The 18,327-nt window shown below is 40.1% G+C and overlaps 1 protein-coding gene across 1 annotated transcript in view; it reads left to right on the top strand.

Moving 5' to 3' along the window:
• The window catches only part of ND-42 (NADH dehydrogenase (ubiquinone) subunit ND-42), a 240,166-nt gene extending 228,560 nt beyond the window's left edge, over nucleotides 1-11,606 (top strand). The window contains exon 6 of the mRNA XM_068394630.1: nucleotides 11,359-11,606. Within this exon, the coding sequence (XP_068250731.1) occupies nucleotides 11,359-11,448 (90 nt within the window). The 3' untranslated portion in view covers nucleotides 11,449-11,606. The remainder of the gene's footprint in view (nucleotides 1-11,358) is intronic.
• Nucleotides 11,607-18,327: the final 6,721 nt, after the last annotated feature.

Below are 18,327 nucleotides of genomic sequence, written 5' to 3'. Positions count from 1 at the left end.
GTAATTGCAGACAAACTCGGCAGGAGGGTCCAAGTGCTGGGGACCGAATGTTCTCTGCATCCAGAGGTGGCAAAAGCCATGATAGAAAAGTAGGGATCCCCCTGCCTAAACCTGTTTGTGACCAAGTTGAATACAATGCTGCTGGTCTACTGTTCCCCAGTGCCGGATCCGGGGGCGGCAATGGAGGACTTGTTCCAGTACCCGTGGGACGGGCTAGACATGTACGCTTTTCCCCCTTTCAGCCTGCTCCGTCAGACATTGATAGCCTTGTGGAGGTTTGAGAAAGAATGGTTTCCCAGACCTGATTGTGTTAGTAGTAGAACCCTCCCCCTAAGGAGGGAGTGCTACTCCAAAAGGATGGCAATACAGATGACGGGTAACCTTAGGGAGTCCTCTAAGACCCATATACCAGGCAAAGTGGGCTACCATCAGGAAGTGGTGTGCCAGGAGAAACATCTAGCCGGTTGACGCCTCAATTCCCATCATAGCCGAATTCCTGATCCACCTTTGGCTTGACCGGGGTATGTTAGTTCCAGCTGTGAAGTGTTTCCGAGCTCCCTTGGGACATGTCATACCTCAAAGGACTGAACCTGGAGCCCTCCAAGCAAATCCATGCTTAGAAGAAGTTTCGAGCAGTCATGCCCACCCCAAGCTCTCCGGGCCTCCGAATGGGACATCATCAAGGTGCTCAACGCATTAAAAAAGCTGCCGTTTAAGCCTCTGAGGCAGATCACAGACAGGGAGCTCACATTGAAGACGGTGTTCCTACTAGCCTTGGCCTCTTCCAAGAGAGTAGGGGAACTCCACGGTCTATCGGCAGACTTCTCTTACTTTATCGGGCGGAAAGATATGGTGTTCACGTTTGTCCCCTCCTTCGTAGCTAAAACGTAAAACCTAGCAGTGGCAGACCCTTGGTTTGAGGAGTTCTCAGTCCCCGCCATAACCAGAACGAGCGATCCGGAGGACTTGTTTCTTTTCCCGGTCCGAGCGATGAGGAAGTACCTCTCTAGAACCGCCAACCTCCTCTTGGCCATTGAGAACTTGTTCGTGACTACGGGGAGAGGGAAGAAGGCGGTCTCCAAAAATACTATCTCCTTCTGGCTGAGGGAGACGATATGGAGCGAAAGGTGAGCCCTCGCCCGGTTCTGTCAAGCCACACATCAGGGGCATCGACACCTAGCTGGCATTCGAGAAAACCATGGCTGTTGGTCAGGTGTTAAGAGCGGGTGTGTGGAAGTAGCAATCGATCTTTACGGAAAACTACCTATAAAACTGTTCCCTCAGGTCTTTGGAATGGCTCATTCTTGCCCCGGCCGTGGTCGCACAACAGAGGATCTAACAGTGTCTGTACATTACCTACTTTGTGCTGAATAGGGAGTAATAGTGTGTCTCAAATCCCTACCCTCCATCCCGTTGTTTATCGTGTGGTTGCCGTTGGATCAAGAAGACGTCCGGGTGAGTGTTCCATTGTCTTATCTGTGGTTTTTTGGTATTATTGGGTGAGTGATTTTCTCGATAGGCCCGCCCCCTCTCCTCGACCTCTAGTTGCACCTCTTACTGGGTCCATTCCCCCTCCTCCTAAGTTTGAGTCTCCTATAGAGAAGAGTTTGTAGTAAGTTTCGTGGTGGAGCAAATGACAATTTCAGTGAAAATTTTATTTTTCATAACATACTACGAGCTACTCTCGGGTTACTGCCCACCCTGCCTTCCCCATGGAAGTCCCTATCAATAGGAGTTGAAATCCGTAGTTTTATTTTAGACTGGAATGGCGCCCCTTACACTGTCCTGGGTACGTGTGACTCAGAGAGGTCCTTCTTGGTGCATTGTGGGTCAACAGAGGTGGTCATACTGCGAAGATGGTTGGCCTATTGGGGGGGGGGGGGGATTTTATGGTTGTAGAAGAGCTGAAGCTCCCAGATATCGTAAAGAGAGTAGTTCGTGGTATGTTGGGAAAAAGACAATTTTTGAAGGAATTGTAATTTCTCATTCCATTGTTATTGTAGCTGTATAAGTTAACGCATTTATTTTAACGTTGCTAAAGATACTTTTATTATTTTTTTTTTATCTGGGATAAAGAAATGGAGTAAAGGAGGTTAGTTTATCGTAATTTGATTTCTCAAAAAAGGAACTAGTATGATACTTGAGATATACTGTATGATAAAATATTTTATGGGGGAAAATTTTGGGGTCATACAATACCTGAGATCGACTGCTACACTAGTATATACGGTATCTGCTTGAGGCTTGAGGTGAGGATGGCAGGTGCATCCTTGCCAAGATTCTTGGGCAGGATGTGTTGTACTAAGCTAGCAGTTTTTTTTTAAGAATTATTTCAGAAGCAGGTCTTATGAAAGCTAATCAACTTTTTTTAAGGACATCTTTGTTTTAAGGGTTTTGAATTTAATATTTTTTCTTTATTTATATAACAAACAAACATAGGTGTCAGTGACCCTTGATGTCAGGATGCCAGAAAGCAACAAATCAATCAGTCCCGCTGGACTCCTTGAAAGCTGGGAACATGAAGGCCCAGCCACAGTTGAATCCGTATGACAGTAAGGAAGAATCTACCTTGGAGCCATCCTCCCTATGAAGATTGTGACCAGAATGCCCAGCCACAACCAAATTAAAGGGATTGGAAGGAAGAGCCCCCACTGCTTCCTTCCTTGGAAGCTGGTAACCCAAATGCCCAGCCACAACCATATCCCTAGACAAGAGCAGAATGAAGCAGACAGCAAATTTAAATGGGTCGCACCTTACGTAGGCTGACCATAGAGGGAGCGTATTGATGCCACTACTATTGAAGCTATAAGCGAGGTGTCCACTGGAGACGCAAGCGTACCAAATCCAGGCAGACCTTAACTTGCTTAGTGAAACTGGCTTTGATGCAACCTAGGCAGCAAAGTGGTCATTGAGATATCCTCTGAAGGTTACTTTTTGAGAAGACTGAATCCTCCTCTAGGAATCTGGGTCATTTTTAGATTCAAAGTCTAATACATGGAAAGGGGCTTGGTCCATCTTGACCTCGTTTCTGAAACCCTTAACTGCTAAAAATGGAAGATTAAGACTAGTAAGGTCTATGAGAGCCTTACTGGGTAAATACTCAGCAGGTATGGGATCTTAGCAAATTTACGAGATCCTTACTGGGTAAATACTCAGCAGACCTGTGATCTTAGCAAATCCTTTTATCCACAATGAAACGAGGAACATGTCCTTGGCCCCTAGGTCTTTCCCCTGAGGATCTGTATTTCAAGCAGAAGGTATCTACTCTAAACAAAATGATAATTTTTCAGGGTCCCAAGACCTGCCCCAATCAGCTAAAGATTCTCAATACACCTGTCAATACTTGTGACACCACTTCAGGTTATCACATCCATTTTTATTCATTTATTCATCTGTAATAGAAGCGTTTTAGATAAAACCTGTGATTATAAAACTTCGAAAGGGGTGTTATATCTCCCATCCCCTCCTATCGTGACCACCTATACTAACAAAGAGATAGGCTGACATTCCCAGTTCCCTTGTATTTAAGATACTCAACATCAGTAAGGCAGGCTACATTGCATCCTAGCCCATAATGTTATAGTTCATCAAGGTCATAAGAACAAAACCATAAATGAGCCTATTTAAGTCTTAAAATAAGAAGAGATTTAATTAAACATATATAATCCCATCATACCTCCCTTCTCTCCCTCTAGTACCCATATCAGAGGAATATGGAAGAACAACACTTACATTATAACAAGGGATGGCTGCCTGGTCAGCCCTCATTTATCATGGCCATATACCCAAATGGAGGAGGGCAGGAACAACCTCTCCACAATATTTAGTATTCATTATTTTCATATATGTGAGAATATTATCTAATGAATAGGTTATCACTTAAATTAACTATCAACTATGTGGTTATTTAGGTTATAAAGAACTGTAATACAGCTGAATAACCAGATGAATCCCACCTTTAACCCAACATCGCTTATATTAGAAGTACCCAGCAATAATTAAGAGAGATACTAGGTTCGGGATTCATCTAACATTTACGCCAATAAACTAACTGCAGTTACTCTTTAGTGTAATTGTTAAACCATCATAAAATGGCTAGATAAAGTCCAATAAGGCAATGCTCTCCTAACTGTAATTGTAGATGTCATAAAGCTAATTTTCCTTCTCATTTCATAACTCTTATTTGAATATAATTGGCACTTGTCTAATTAATGTAATCAAGAGTGATGACAAATGGTGCTGGCAATTTTCTACAACCCCAACATTCAACAGTTTAAATACAATTATGAAAAAAAATGTTGTTTTTAGGCTATCCCGGCTAAAACATTAAATGAATTTAGTTTATGAATCAATTGGGAAAATGTTCTTATATTTTCACCACCTAGAAGAGCTTAGTAAGATGCAAGTCTTAATTAAAAAGACTGGTCTAATTGGATGTGATTTTACATTTGTAGTAGGCTCAAATTTGAATCTTTGGAAAACTTTCCCTTTAGATTTAATAACAAATATACTATCTTGTAAGGTTGGCTTTTGAAGTTTATAAGTAGATTGTATTTTTGCCTTAATTCAGAACTAAATTCTATTAAGACTTGAGAGTCATTTACGATTTCGTTTTTCACTTCCACTTGTTAGAAATGGTTGTAATAATACATCTGAGAAAAGTGGCCCTTCTTCATTGAAATATGTTCTGTATATTTTGAACGAACTATGGACATTGGAGGGGGTGCCCCTAATTGACAAAGTTTAGAATTTCAATTCATCCTCTGTCCAAAGGGCAGTGTTACTTATATTTGATGGTTTGGGGTCAAGATTACAGTTCTAGACATGAGGAGTAAACCTTTACCTTTTAATATTTGCAGAAAGTTTTTGTTGGAAAGAATTTTAGAGACGGATTGATAACGTGCCAGTTTGATGTAAGATTGACATTATCTTGAGAGATATTGGCTTTCTCATCTAAATTATTGGCCCTTAGATCCTATAGTTGCTGCTTCTTTGGCCTTGTAAAATTTTCAACAAAATTAAGTTAGGATTTCTTATATATTTCAAATATCATTAGAAAACAATGTGAAGCTATATTAGCTACCTGGTTTTGAGATTTTCTTCTTCCCACCATTATCCCTATATTAATGGATCAGTTGTCTGATACACCTTCAATGCCTTCAATCAAAGGCATCCTCTTCCACCAAACCTCTTTTCTCCATACCATCTTTCGCCTTATCTCACCATCTAATTCTCTGCCTCCCTCTTGATCTTCTCCTCCTCACACGTTCCTCCCAAATCCTCTTCACTCTCTCTCCACCATCCATCCTTAACACATGCCCACACCATCTCAGTCATGACAATGTTATCATCTCAGTAATCTTTACTACCCCTGCTATTCTTATTTCATAATTTTCCAATCTTTCAAAGAGTGATATTCCCAAAATCCACCATAGCATTCTCATCTCTGTTCTACCAAGCTTTGCTTCCCTTTTTCTCTTGAACCCCAAGTTTCTGATCCTTACATAAACACTGGTCTTATTACTGTACTGTAGATATTGACTTTTACCTTGATTGGCATTTTCTTATCACATACCACTCCTGCTACCTCCCTCCACTTTTCCCATGCTGATTTTATCCTATTCACAACTTCAGCCTCACATCCTCCCTCAATGATTTATATTAGATCTCTAGTACATATATATACCAAGGCACTTCCCCCAATTTTGGGGGTTAGCCAACATCAAACATATGAAAAAAGGGGACCTTTCCTCTCTACATTCCTCCCAGCAAGACAAGGGACTCAACCAAGTTCGGCTGGTACTGCTAGGGTGCCACAGCCCACCCTCCCCTGTTATCCACCACAGATGAAGCTTCATAACGCTGAATCCCCTACTGCTGCTACCTCCGCGGTCATCCAAGGTGATCGGAGGAAACAGCAGGGTCTACCGGAACTGTGTCACAATCTTTCGCCATTCATTCCTATTTCTAGCACGCTCTCTTGCCTCTCTCACATCTATCCTCCTAGCACCCAGAGCTTTCTTCACTCCATCCATCCACCCAAACCTTGGCCTTCCTCTTGTACTTCCCCCATCAACTCTTACATTCATCACCTTCTTTAGGAGACAGCCATTTTCCATTCTCTCAACATGGCCAAACCACCTCAACACTTTCACATCCATTCTAGCTGCTAACTCATTTCTTACACTGGTTCTCACCCTCACTACTTTGTTCCTAACCCTATGTACTTGAGATACACCAGCCATACTCCTTAGACACTTCATCTCAAAAACATTCAATTTCTGTCTCTCCGTCACTTTCATTCCCCACAGCTCCGATCCATACATCACAGTTGGTACAATCACTTTCTCATACAGAACTCTCACTATATTCGTGCCCAACGCTCTATTCTTTACAACTCCCTTCACTGCCCCCAACACTTTGCATCCTTCATTCACTCTTACATACATCTGCTTCCACTCCACCATTTGCTGCAACAACAGACCCCAAGTACTTAAACTGATCCACCTCCTCAAGTAACTCTCCATTCAACATGACATTCAACCTTGCACGACCTTCCCTTCTCGTACATCTCATAACCTTAGTCTTACCCACATTAACTCTCAACTTCCTACTCTCACATACCCTTCCAAATTCTATCACGAATCGGCCAAGCTTCTCTACCGCGCCTTGCAACCAGTACAGTATCATCCGCAAACAACTGATTAACCTCCCATTCATGATCATTCTCGTCTACCAGTTTAAATCCTCGTCCAAGCACTCGAGCATTCACCTCTCTCACCACTCCATCAACATACAAGTATCTACAGTAAATTGTTCTACCTATTTTGTAACTGCTACTCTACTTTCATGTATGACTATCCTGTCCCTACCATCCTTAATACTAACCATGGGTTCAGTCTTATCCACATTCACCCTTAAGCCACTCCTTTCCAAAGTCTTTTGCCACTCTACCACCCTTCTCTGTAATTCTTCTTCGTTTTCAGCAATAATTACCAAATCATCTGCATAAAGCAACTCCCACAACTCTTCATTTCTGATCCTTTCACTGACCAACACATAAAAATGGGCTTAATGCTGACCACTGATGTAATCCAACACTAATTTCTAAGGTTTCTGTTTCTCCAACAGCTGTTATTACTTTTGTCCGTGTTCTTTCATAAATCATCTCTACCATTCTAACCAACTTTTCTAGAACTTTCCTCTTCCTCAAGCACCAAAATATCACTCCTCTTGGTATTGTCATAAGCCTTCTCTAAATCTACAAAAGCACAGAAGAGCTTCTGCTTTCCCTCTAGTCTCTCTTCCTTTAACTGCATTACCATAAAGATGGCATCCACAGTCCCTCTCCCTCTCGTGAATTCATACTGCTGTTTCCCAATTTATACACTCTCTCTCATATAGTACTCTCTAACACTTTTAAACCATGCTCTGTTAATTTAATTCCCCTATAGTTACTACATTCCATGATGTCGCCTTTCTGCTTAAATATAGATACCATTAAACTCTCATCCCAATCTTAAGGCATTATTTCCTCTTCCCTTATTGCTCTCATTAAATCCAGCATCTATTCTTCCCCCTCTGTAACTATTATGTTGACCATTTCTATTTGAAACTATGATGGTCCTGGTGCTTACCATTCTTCATTCTACTCTGGGCATGCTTCACTTTTGTACTCTGCATCTCCATCACTGGCCCCTCCACCCTTTGTGCTTCTCCCAGCTCCCTTTCTCATTATTGTTATTATTATTATTATTATTATTATTACTTGCTAAGCTACAACCCTAGTTAGAAAAGCAGGATGCCATAGGGCTTCAACAGGGAAAATAGTCCAGTGAGGAAAGGAAACGTGGAAAAGTAAAATATTTTAAGAAGAGTAACAACATTAAAATAAATATGTACTATACAAACTATGAAAACTTTAACAAAACAATAGGAAGAGAAATAAGATAGAATAGTGTGCCAGAGTGTACCCTCAAGCAAGAGATTTCTAACTCAAGGCAGTGGAAGACCGTGGTACAGAGGCTATGGCACTACCTAAGACTAGAGAACAATGGTTTGATTTTGGAGTGCCCTTCTCCTAGAAGAGCTGCTTACCACAGCTAAAGAGTCTATTCTACCCTTATCAAGAGGAAAGTGGCCAATGAACAATAACAGTGCAGTAACCCCTTGGGTGACGAAGAATTGTTTGATAATCTCATTGTTGTCAGGTGTATGAGGACAGAAGAGAATATGTGAAGAATAGGCCAGACTATTCGGTGTGTGTGTGTGTGTGTAGGCAAAGGGAAAATGAACCATAACCAGAGAGAGGGATCCAATGTAGTACTGTCTGGCCAGTCAAAAGGACCCCTTAACTCTCTAGCTGTAGTATCTCAATGGGTGGCTGGTGCCCTGGCCAACCTACTACCAGTATTCAATACTGTAGTTGCCCATAATATTCTCTTCATCTCATCTGAATGTCATCATCCCCATGCAAATATATTTCCATCTCTATCCCTAATGACTACCAGTTGCCCCAAATCCTGTTATTGACTTTTCATCAAGTTTGAAATCTTATAGATATTATCTCCTGTTTTTTCTAGCCTTTCATTTAACTGCTCTTCCAATAGTTTATCTACTTTCCTCCTAGAATTTTTTTTTCTCTTCTCTGTACCGTTCTTCTGCTCCTTGTGCCTTCTAGTCCTTGAATGCCTTTGATTTTCTTTTAACTGATTCTTGCACCTCTGTTCCACCACCACTTTCCTCCTTTTGACACCGTATCCTCTGGTTCTTCCCACTAATTTCTACATTTCCCCTACACATTTCTTTCATACTTAACCAAATATTTTCCACCCTGTTACCCTGTTCAATCTGTCCAGTCGTCACTCACAGTCTCTCTTCTTGGGTTTTCTACCTCATTTTAAAATCCCTCACTATCAGTCTGTTTCTTAATGCAATCTTCCCCCAAAATCACTTTACAGTTCATCCCATTTTTCTTGTTTGCTTCTCTAACCAATAAGTAATCTACTTGGCTTTCCACTTCTCCACTTTCATTGGTTATTAGATGTTTATCCAACTTCTGAAACCAGGTGTTCATACATGCCAATTCAAAACTCTGAGCCATCTCTAATACATAGTATCCATCCTCATTTCTATTTCTAAACCACCGCCCTCCATGTTCCTCCTCATATCTATCCCATCTCTTCCCCACTCTGCTATTCATATAGCTCCCATGATTAGCTTCTCCTCTTTCACTGATCTAATAGCAGCCTCAAACTCTTTGTCTAAATAATTCTTTCTTGTTCTTGACGACCCACCTGGGGGGCACATGCTGAAATTATATTTATTATCATCCCCCTATTATCATTGGGATCTTTAAAAGCCTGTCATTTATTCTCTTCTACAATGTTTTCTTTCCAGCTATTACCTATTATAACCCCAAGTCCATTTCTCCCCTCTCTTGACCTGCTGTAATAGAGTTTATACCCATTTCCTATCTCTCTAGTTCCATTTCCTTTACATTTAGTTTCCTGCCGACACAAGACATATCTTCCTTCTCTCCATCACATCTACCATCTTTCTCAATCTTCCCGTTAGTGAACCAACATTTCAAGTCCCCGCTCTGATTTTCCATTCTCTCACTAACTTCGTTGGCCATAGTCGTGAACTGTGCAGTACTCCTTGTCCATACCACACCAGTAGGGGGATCCTGACATGCCTCACTTAGAGGGGGCGGCCTAGCCGCATCCACATTTATAATAGCATCAGGCAGGGTTCATAATTTGGCATAGGGTTTTAGGATTGCATGCCCTTCATCAACCACAGTTATTGGCAGTGGGCCTAACCTTTTGCTTAAAAGCAAGACTACAAGGCAGCAGCTGTTCTTTTAGTCGCTTTCCATGACACACAGGACATACAGCGGTAGTATTCTTACACCCCTATTGCAGGACAGCAAAATGTTTTTAAGATGATTTCCATTAAATTTGACACCTATTAAGTATCGAATTCTAATTAGGTTATACATTTCAGACTTTGTTGACTTATCTCTCATTCATTGGCATCCCACCTCCATCAGATTGTGGGAGTCAGCATTAATAACATCAGGGGAGGTTCTTGGAAATTAACAGAATATTAGACATAATATTTTTGTTTCTATACTTGCCTGATATTCATATATATGCCCACCTATCTCCCTTCTAACTTTTTTTAATTGTGTTCCTGTTTTGTGCAATGGTTTTTCATTGGATGTTTTGTGTTTGTTGAAAACAAATTGAGTAGGTAATACTTTCAACTTCAAAAATGAAAAATGGGAAACTCTTAGTGTACTACTCGCCATTAATCCCTAGATTGTCTCATTATGTTGAAGAGGAATGTATCTTGTGAAAGGAAAGTGGGAAATTTTCATAAATTTTATAGGTAAGCGTCAGTTAAGTAAAATTCTGGAGAAGCAGCAGCATGAACATCAGGTGAGAATTGATCTAAAAAATTATTAAAATTTGTTTTTAGTGATGTAAAACATCTTGTAAACTTTGTTTTTAGTGATGTAAAACATCTTGTAAACATAGAATGATTTTAATCCAACTAACCCTTTAGTTTTACAAATTTCAGCTGTTGCACTGAGGGCTTATGTGGGTATGCCGGAAAATGAAGAGGCGGAGAGACTTGCAAAAGCTGAAGGCTTTAGGCATATTACTTCCAAGGAGATCTCTGTATTAGCGTAATAACATATCTCTGTATTAGCGTAATAATATTTTGCCTAATGTCAGAAGATACCTTGGTGATATCTGGCAACAATTTTGGAATTCTGTGGATCAGAATATAATAGATCACAATTGCTATACATTCTTGGAAATATGAAAATGTACCTAGAGGATAGAAAACTGCCCTCTGTTGACTAAGAATCAGTAGACTCATTAACACTGGTGTTCACTATGTCTGGTGAATATCCGACATTCTGTTTTGAAATCTTGGTCCTATTTACTTATTGAATGCACACAGTCTTGTGATCTCGTAGAAAGGTTTCTTTTTGAAGCTTGTGGTGCTGATGGGAAGCATAATCTCACCAGCATCATACACAACACTGCCTCCAACAATCCTTGTGAAATAAAGTTCATATCAGAACCCCATATTTCAATTTTTAAAGAAAATAGTGTATTAAATGTTTCTTGATAAATGTTTTCCTGATCATACTCCAATTAGCATTAATAACCATTGAAGTTATGATGTCTCCTATATAAATGAGTGAAATTGGAAAGCATCGTCCACTTATCCTTCCAGAAATTTAAAATATTTTATAAGGACTTATTTATTTTTAACAAATTACTGATCATAAATTTGAAATATACTTTTGGCTAGGGATTAAATCAACTTTTTTTTCAGGCACCTGGTGAGAAGTATGAAGTTGGCTTCAACGCTGATATGGGGGATCAGTTCATTTTGACGAAAGTGAAGAAAGATGTCGCAGTGTAAATATAATTGTCATGTATGAAAACATGATAACTCTTAGGCAGATTATTCAACCGTGCTTTATGAATTCTGTATATTGTTTGCAGGAGGCACTACCAATAAAAAAAAAAAAAAAATTTGTGTATAGAATTTAAATAAATTATAAATTATCTACGAAATTATTTTATTATTTTTTTTTCTATTAAACTTCTTACCTATCTCTGAAAATGTAAACAGTAAATTTTAATGAAAAAAAAAATATATATAATTTTGATAATGAAATGTCTTATTTCTAGACTCACCTGGTGTTCATATTGCTTTTTCTCCAGTTCAGTTAAATCAACATTAATGCAATGAATTTTGAAATTTTCCCATTTTTTTACCCTCAATAAGCATTATGTACTTTGTAAATGAAGAAATATTCAGTTTCAAAGTCAAACTTACCTCCATCCTCTTGACAATACAGATAAGTAGGGAGGAAGGTGAGCATGCATATGAAATCAGGTGAGTATAGAAAAAGAAATATTTTAATTAAAAAAAAAAATATTTCTATGAAACTCCTCGGTTTGTGTTGCTGACACTACTGGAGTTGGGATGCTAGTGAAGGAAGGACATAGAATGAATTTATTTGAAAGCACTAGATTGTGGTTAGGATTTACTAACCTGGTCTAGAATACTTTTAACAAATCATCTCAATTACAGTGAAATAAAGGACTTCTGATTGTTTTATAAAGCTGTTTAAAATACCAGACAGTAGATTGTCTAAATAATATTTTTTTTATTTCAATACTTTGAATAATAGTAAATCAGTAGGGACGATACCTCTAATAACTGAAGTTATGTCCAATAGTATTGAACAGCTCTTACTGGCCAAAGAAATTTATTTTTGCTAAAATACTTCACTCATTTTCAGAGAAGGTATGTAAAAAAGTAGAGGCAAACATCTAGCCTTGAAATAATTTTTTGACTGAAGGAAGACAAAAGGGATAAAATCATCTTGTGTTCTCGAAGGTTACTTTGAAAGAAAGCATTTGTAGCCCACGTGTGTTTAGCCTAGAGACCTTTGAGAGAAAGGTTTAAGCCTTCTGGAATTTGGACATTTTAAATACTGTAAAACCACAACCTACAGTAATTCCAGAAAAATTATGTTGCTACTGGAGGCCTTTAAATTTTAAACAATACCATACAATTGCTATCATAGTTGAGGACACATCTAATCCCTGATGATTGAGCAGAGAATAAAGCAGGGGCCTAAATCCCTTAATGGCTAAATTGGAATGTTTATTAAAAAAATGTAAAAATTAAAAAATATTCAAGCTAAGGCCTAGTCATTGACAGAACTTTTATATTTGCACCAATCTAATGGAACATTCCATTCAGTCACATATAGCCTGGATTGGTTTGAATTAATCTTCTGTTTCAGAGGTTTGTTTTGTGTATTGCCCTGTACTGCAATTTTCTTGGACTCTCCAACAACAGGTGCCTCAAATCTGTGAACTATTCCTTCTCTGGCAAGAAAGTACTTGCTAACATCATGGTGTTCGCAGAAATCCTGAACGTGTTTAACACCTTCTGAAACTTGGCAAACTGTGTGAATGATAATACGGTGTGTGTTCTTATTTCACGAGTGTACTAAAATACCTAGCTAACAGCTCAGCACATAAGGGATTGGAAATACAGTTGGGCCTCCTTTTTCGCGGGGATTAGGTAACAGACAGGTGCGAAGATAGAGAATCTGCAAATGCTTGCTGCACTAGTGTAGGTGAACTTACAACCCACCAACTTGCTTACCATTACTTACTGCTTTCTATCAGTAATTTTTCATACTATAGTACTTTTCAGAGGTAATTTTACAGTTATCAACACAGCTTCAGTACAAAGAAGATTATAGCATGAAATTCATCACCACACTACATTTTGTATAGTAACAACAACGAATTTTGAGCGAAGCGAAAAATCTATTTTTGGGTGAGATAGCCATGTCGTCCTGATGGAAGGTTCCTTCAGTAGCTTCCTAGGGTATATTTAACTACAGTGGATATTCCCAGAGAATTAAACTAAAGGTTATCTCAGAATTCTAACTTCTGGTGCGAGTACCCTAAAGGTTTCCCTCTAGGATATCGTATATCAACAGGAGACGCATGTATGAACACACCACATAGCTATCTGCACCCCATATAGAGTTAACACTTCGATATGGAAAGGTGGCTGAGTAACTGAGGAGCCGTTGTAGTGGTTTGCGGACTGTGGCCAAAGGTAGCACCCAAACTGCCTAGTATCCGAATGCCGACCACAACCCGACGTTCACTACACAACAAACATACAACGGTGGAATACCCAAAAACCTAAGTAACAGTTCAAAGCACTGGGCACCACCCCTTGATTTATAATGGGCAAGGGGACCCAGCTAGATCCTGACTTAAACCTTTGCTTCTCCAGCTTGCTGATCATAAGTATAAGAACATTAGGTGAAAGGGATTATTATAAGTTATTTGAAAGATTAAAAAAACAGTGGCTGAGTAGGGGAACTCAGTGGTTTAAGGAACTGGAATGAGATGCTGTTTTATAAAAAACAAGAAAAAAATATTTATTTAACCAAAACTGTTAGGATTACAATTACATTGACCCATCAATCCAAATAGAAAATTAAAGGCAAAATTAGCATCCCTTTACATCAAACTTCAGCCACAGGATAACCATGATAAACAAACAGGAAATTTTCTTCCCCCAGGTGGGACACTCATAAGTGTCCCTATACAGGCCAAGTCTAAACCAAGGCACACCTAACCGTGTATCTATTTGGGCAAGTACCAGTATGCCATCTATAAAGAACATATAACGGTGAAAAATACAGTACCACAATTTTCCCTAAATCAATACTGTTCTCATCAATCTCCAGTCCACCATTGGGATGCAAAGTCACTTAAACAGTCCTAATTTCTGAAAAGTACAGCCACATACTATGTCGTACAGGTCTCTAAGGGCCCACCATTACAATGTCACGAAAAGTTTGTCAACAGCACATTTAAAATCTCTCAATCTTGGAAGGGGTTTTGAATAAGTCTGAATTCATACTAAACTCAAAAGTCACCCTCTTCCTAACATCGAAATTCACTTCTTGGGCCTCTGACCAGATATGCCAAATAGCTCCTGTTAACTATTTAATGTTCATGACACACTCTCATATAGCAACACAGTAGCTTACTTCTAGTTACAAGGTATGGATATAGAACAGCATCACAGACTAGTACAGACTGATAACAGGAAATATTCTAAATTTGCTCTCCTTTACACTCCCTACTGAGTGTAGGGGCTGCTGTCAATACCTGGAAAGGAACAATAACACATTAAGACATTTTTGGAAAAAGGGGGGCTTGAGGGATACAAAAGAAAAAAATAAAATCAAATATATTTCATACACACACAAACCACTAAAGTTTTCTCAGTCACAAACCCTTATATATTGCATTCCCCCCCATTAGCCCTCAAGCCCATCCAAAAAATGCCTCGTAACTGACAGCAACACCCCACACAAACTCTGTACATTCAAGTGGAAAAAGAAAATTTACCTTGCAAAAAAAATTCAGTAAAAAGGTAGGATGATCAACTAGAGATTTAATTCATCATCCCTTCCTTAAGTTACATATCAAATTACATAAATTTACACTAGGTACAATACATTTTTTTCCACAGACTCATGACTTAACAAAAAGCAATAGGAATAGACAACCTTTTAAACACAATGGAGATCCAGTACTTACAAATAAAAAGTTAGATTATTGTCTATTCTTCCCAACAATGCTTCAATAATATACAATATAGCAATTTCCATATCATACAGAAAACATCAGTATTACAGGTATACATTCATGATCTAACAAGGGAAAAAAAATTACATCCATTGCAGTCCAAAATCAATTTAAAAAACATACAAAACTCATTTAATTTGGTCTACAGGTGTTACCTGATAACAGCAATTTACTGAATTTATTATAACTGTCACGGTCAAAGTCAATTTACAGTACAACAATAAATACAACAGTTACAGAAACCGTGACTAAATAAAGATTTCCTCACACCACGTGTCCCTTTCCCAGCCTTTCAGATACCCAATGTGGGAATTAAAATATAACTAATAAGAACAAAAAAGGGTAATTACTATCAAAACTTTCTTTAAAAACTGTACCAAGATTAATTCCGTGGGAGATTTAAAGTTCTTCTTCCGAGTCTCAAAATTCTGTCTCGGGACATGCGCCGGGATTCAGCAATCTGCTGGCGAGCCATATTAATTTCTCGCAGCACAGGAGACAGGCTAAGCCGGCGACTCTCCAGATACAGGCTGGGTGTCTTTAATCGGTCGATAACCTCACATAACAGTTGGTATCTGCGGGTGATCGACATACTTTGAGGTAAACCAGAGACAGAATCCGTAGACTCAGAAAAGGACAATAAAAATCCCGAAAAATCAAGCGATGACTCAGGGCAACTTTGTATTTCGGGCGACCCAAACAGTGCTGTAGCGTTCAGGTTTGATATACCTGACTGTGCCACTTCAGCCTCGAGCTCTGACCGGTGTTTTAATCCACCATCAGAATGTAGGAAAGGGTTTAAATTCTGAGGTGACTTAGGAATGGAGGATAGTTCCCTCTCTATAATATTCGTCTGGTCAGTGAGACGAGGTCTCCACTCCAGGACTCGAGACTGAACTAAAGGTAGGTCAAGAACAGGACCCTTTGACTTAGTCCATGGGGGACTAAATCCACTAAAGGTGGGATCTTCAGGCGACAGTCGGTCGTCACAATCGGGTGGCAATAAACCAAGAAAGTCATTATCATGATAATTAGACACTGCCGATTCAGAAACAGGGCTTTCTAAAGTAGCAGGTCTTGACCAATCTGGACTGGAACTCTTGGAAACACCAGAAGGTAGTTCCAATAATGGAATACTGGAAACTTCCCAGAATTCCCAACTCCCCAGAGGATGAACGATACCTTCCTCTTGGAAAGAAGAAGCTAAGAACTGGGGCATTGGCAATTCAGGAACAGGACAGTGAACCACTGACTCGGGAGACAAAATAGGGGTTCTACACATTCCAGTGGGGCTGTTCTCCCATAGTTGGAGGACCAAATGATCTCGAAACGATTCAGGCTTTAACACAGGAGTCTCATCACAATTTTCCGGAGGATATAACCAAGCATCCAGTGCTTTCTTTCTCTCGTAAGTCCTAGCTGGCTTAAGAATGGGCTTAGGCTGAGTAGTAGCCCTAGTAGGATGGTGACTTTTCCTCTGTCGTCGGGACTTGTTACAATCTCGAGACAGAAGGTAGGACGCCACTACTGCAGCTACCCCATAGGAGTCGCCATCACTACTAGAACTAGAACTCTCAGAGACTTCAGAAGAAACAGGACTGTCATCCATGAGTTCTGGACTACTCAGAGTCTCTGTAACAGGATCAGGACCCTTCGGATACCAGAGAAAGTGCCTCCTAAGATAAACTGGAGGTTCAAACCAGGCCTTTAACTGGATATGGTGAGCTTTTACCAGTTCACCATCAGGCAGTCTCTGCAGCTCATAGGTGACCTTATTCTCGTGTACCTTAGTAACACGGAATACCCCCTCAAACCTAGGGATGAGCTTGTTCGTCAGAAGGTGTCCCAACAGGTGCACCTTCTTAAGCACCAGAGAACCCTTTTTAAACGGTTTGTACCGAGGATGTCCTTCCGCCCATGGGTCTCTCGTTTCTGCTGATAGCAACGGGATACTATCAACATCGTGAGCACCCTTCAGTATGTTCTCAGCTGGTGTACAGCCAATCTCAGTGTGGTGGGAATGGTTGTAGCTGAGAACTGCTCGGGATAAGAACTGGTCCCATTTCCGAGATTCCCCAGAAATCACCCTCAGTAACAAACCAATGGTACGATTCACTCGCTCCACTGCACCGTTACTAGAGGGTTTATACGGAGTTGTTTTCACATGCACAACATTATACCGCTCCAACAACTCAGTAAATTCCTGGGAAATAAACTCAGGGCCGTTATCAGTCAATATCCGGACTGGAACACGAGGAATAACAGGAAAAACTCGGTCTTCAAGCGCCTGGCATATCGTACTGCTCTTCTTATTCCTTATGGGTACTGCCGTTACCCACTTGGAATAATGGTCGACTACCATCAGACACCCAATAAAACCAGTACTGGTTGTTGGGAGACTCACAAGATCCATAGCAACCAATTCAAAGGGAGAAGAGGTCACTATTTTCAAGGTCGGAGGGGCAACCACCTCCCTTGAGACCTTACAAGTCTGACATTCCCAACACGTCCGGCACATATCTCTGATTACATTAATCAAAGATCTGTGCCAGACGAGTCGACGGAGCATTGCAATAATTTTTCCGATCCCCCAGTGAGCATTCTGGAGGTGTGTCTCGGCAACTAGGTCAATCAGGACATTGAAGGTGACTACTGGGACTACTGAGCCATCTGGGTTCCGCTTCACTAGCAAACCCTGGTGAACTTCCAGGTTTGACCAACATCTTCTATAGGGTAGACAGGAGCGTGGAACTCGAGATGCAGGAACCCCAGAGTAGATCATCTTAATGACAGATTGAATCTGTCGATGATCTCCTTGGATCTTGGACACCTGACTAAAGGACAGAAGAGCATTTCCAGAGAACACTCCCTGATCAGATTCAGGATCAGTTACCTTCATAACAGTGGTCTCGGTATGCAGGGAGGAGACTGAGAGTACCTTGGGAGACAACTGAAGAACAGTAGTGTGCTCATACACCAACTGTTCTCGGGGTGAATCCAGTGTCAGGTAGGCTGCGTCCAGTATATTCCTACCAAGAACATAACAAAAGTTAATGTCTTTGGCAGCTACCACCGCATAGTTAAACAGCGGTAG

Source organism: Palaemon carinicauda, chromosome 20, assembly GCF_036898095.1.
Source record: "Palaemon carinicauda isolate YSFRI2023 chromosome 20, ASM3689809v2, whole genome shotgun sequence".
Classification (NCBI taxonomy): Eukaryota; Metazoa; Arthropoda; class Malacostraca; order Decapoda; family Palaemonidae; genus Palaemon; species Palaemon carinicauda.
This window is presented reverse-complemented; position numbering and strand designations above follow the sequence as displayed.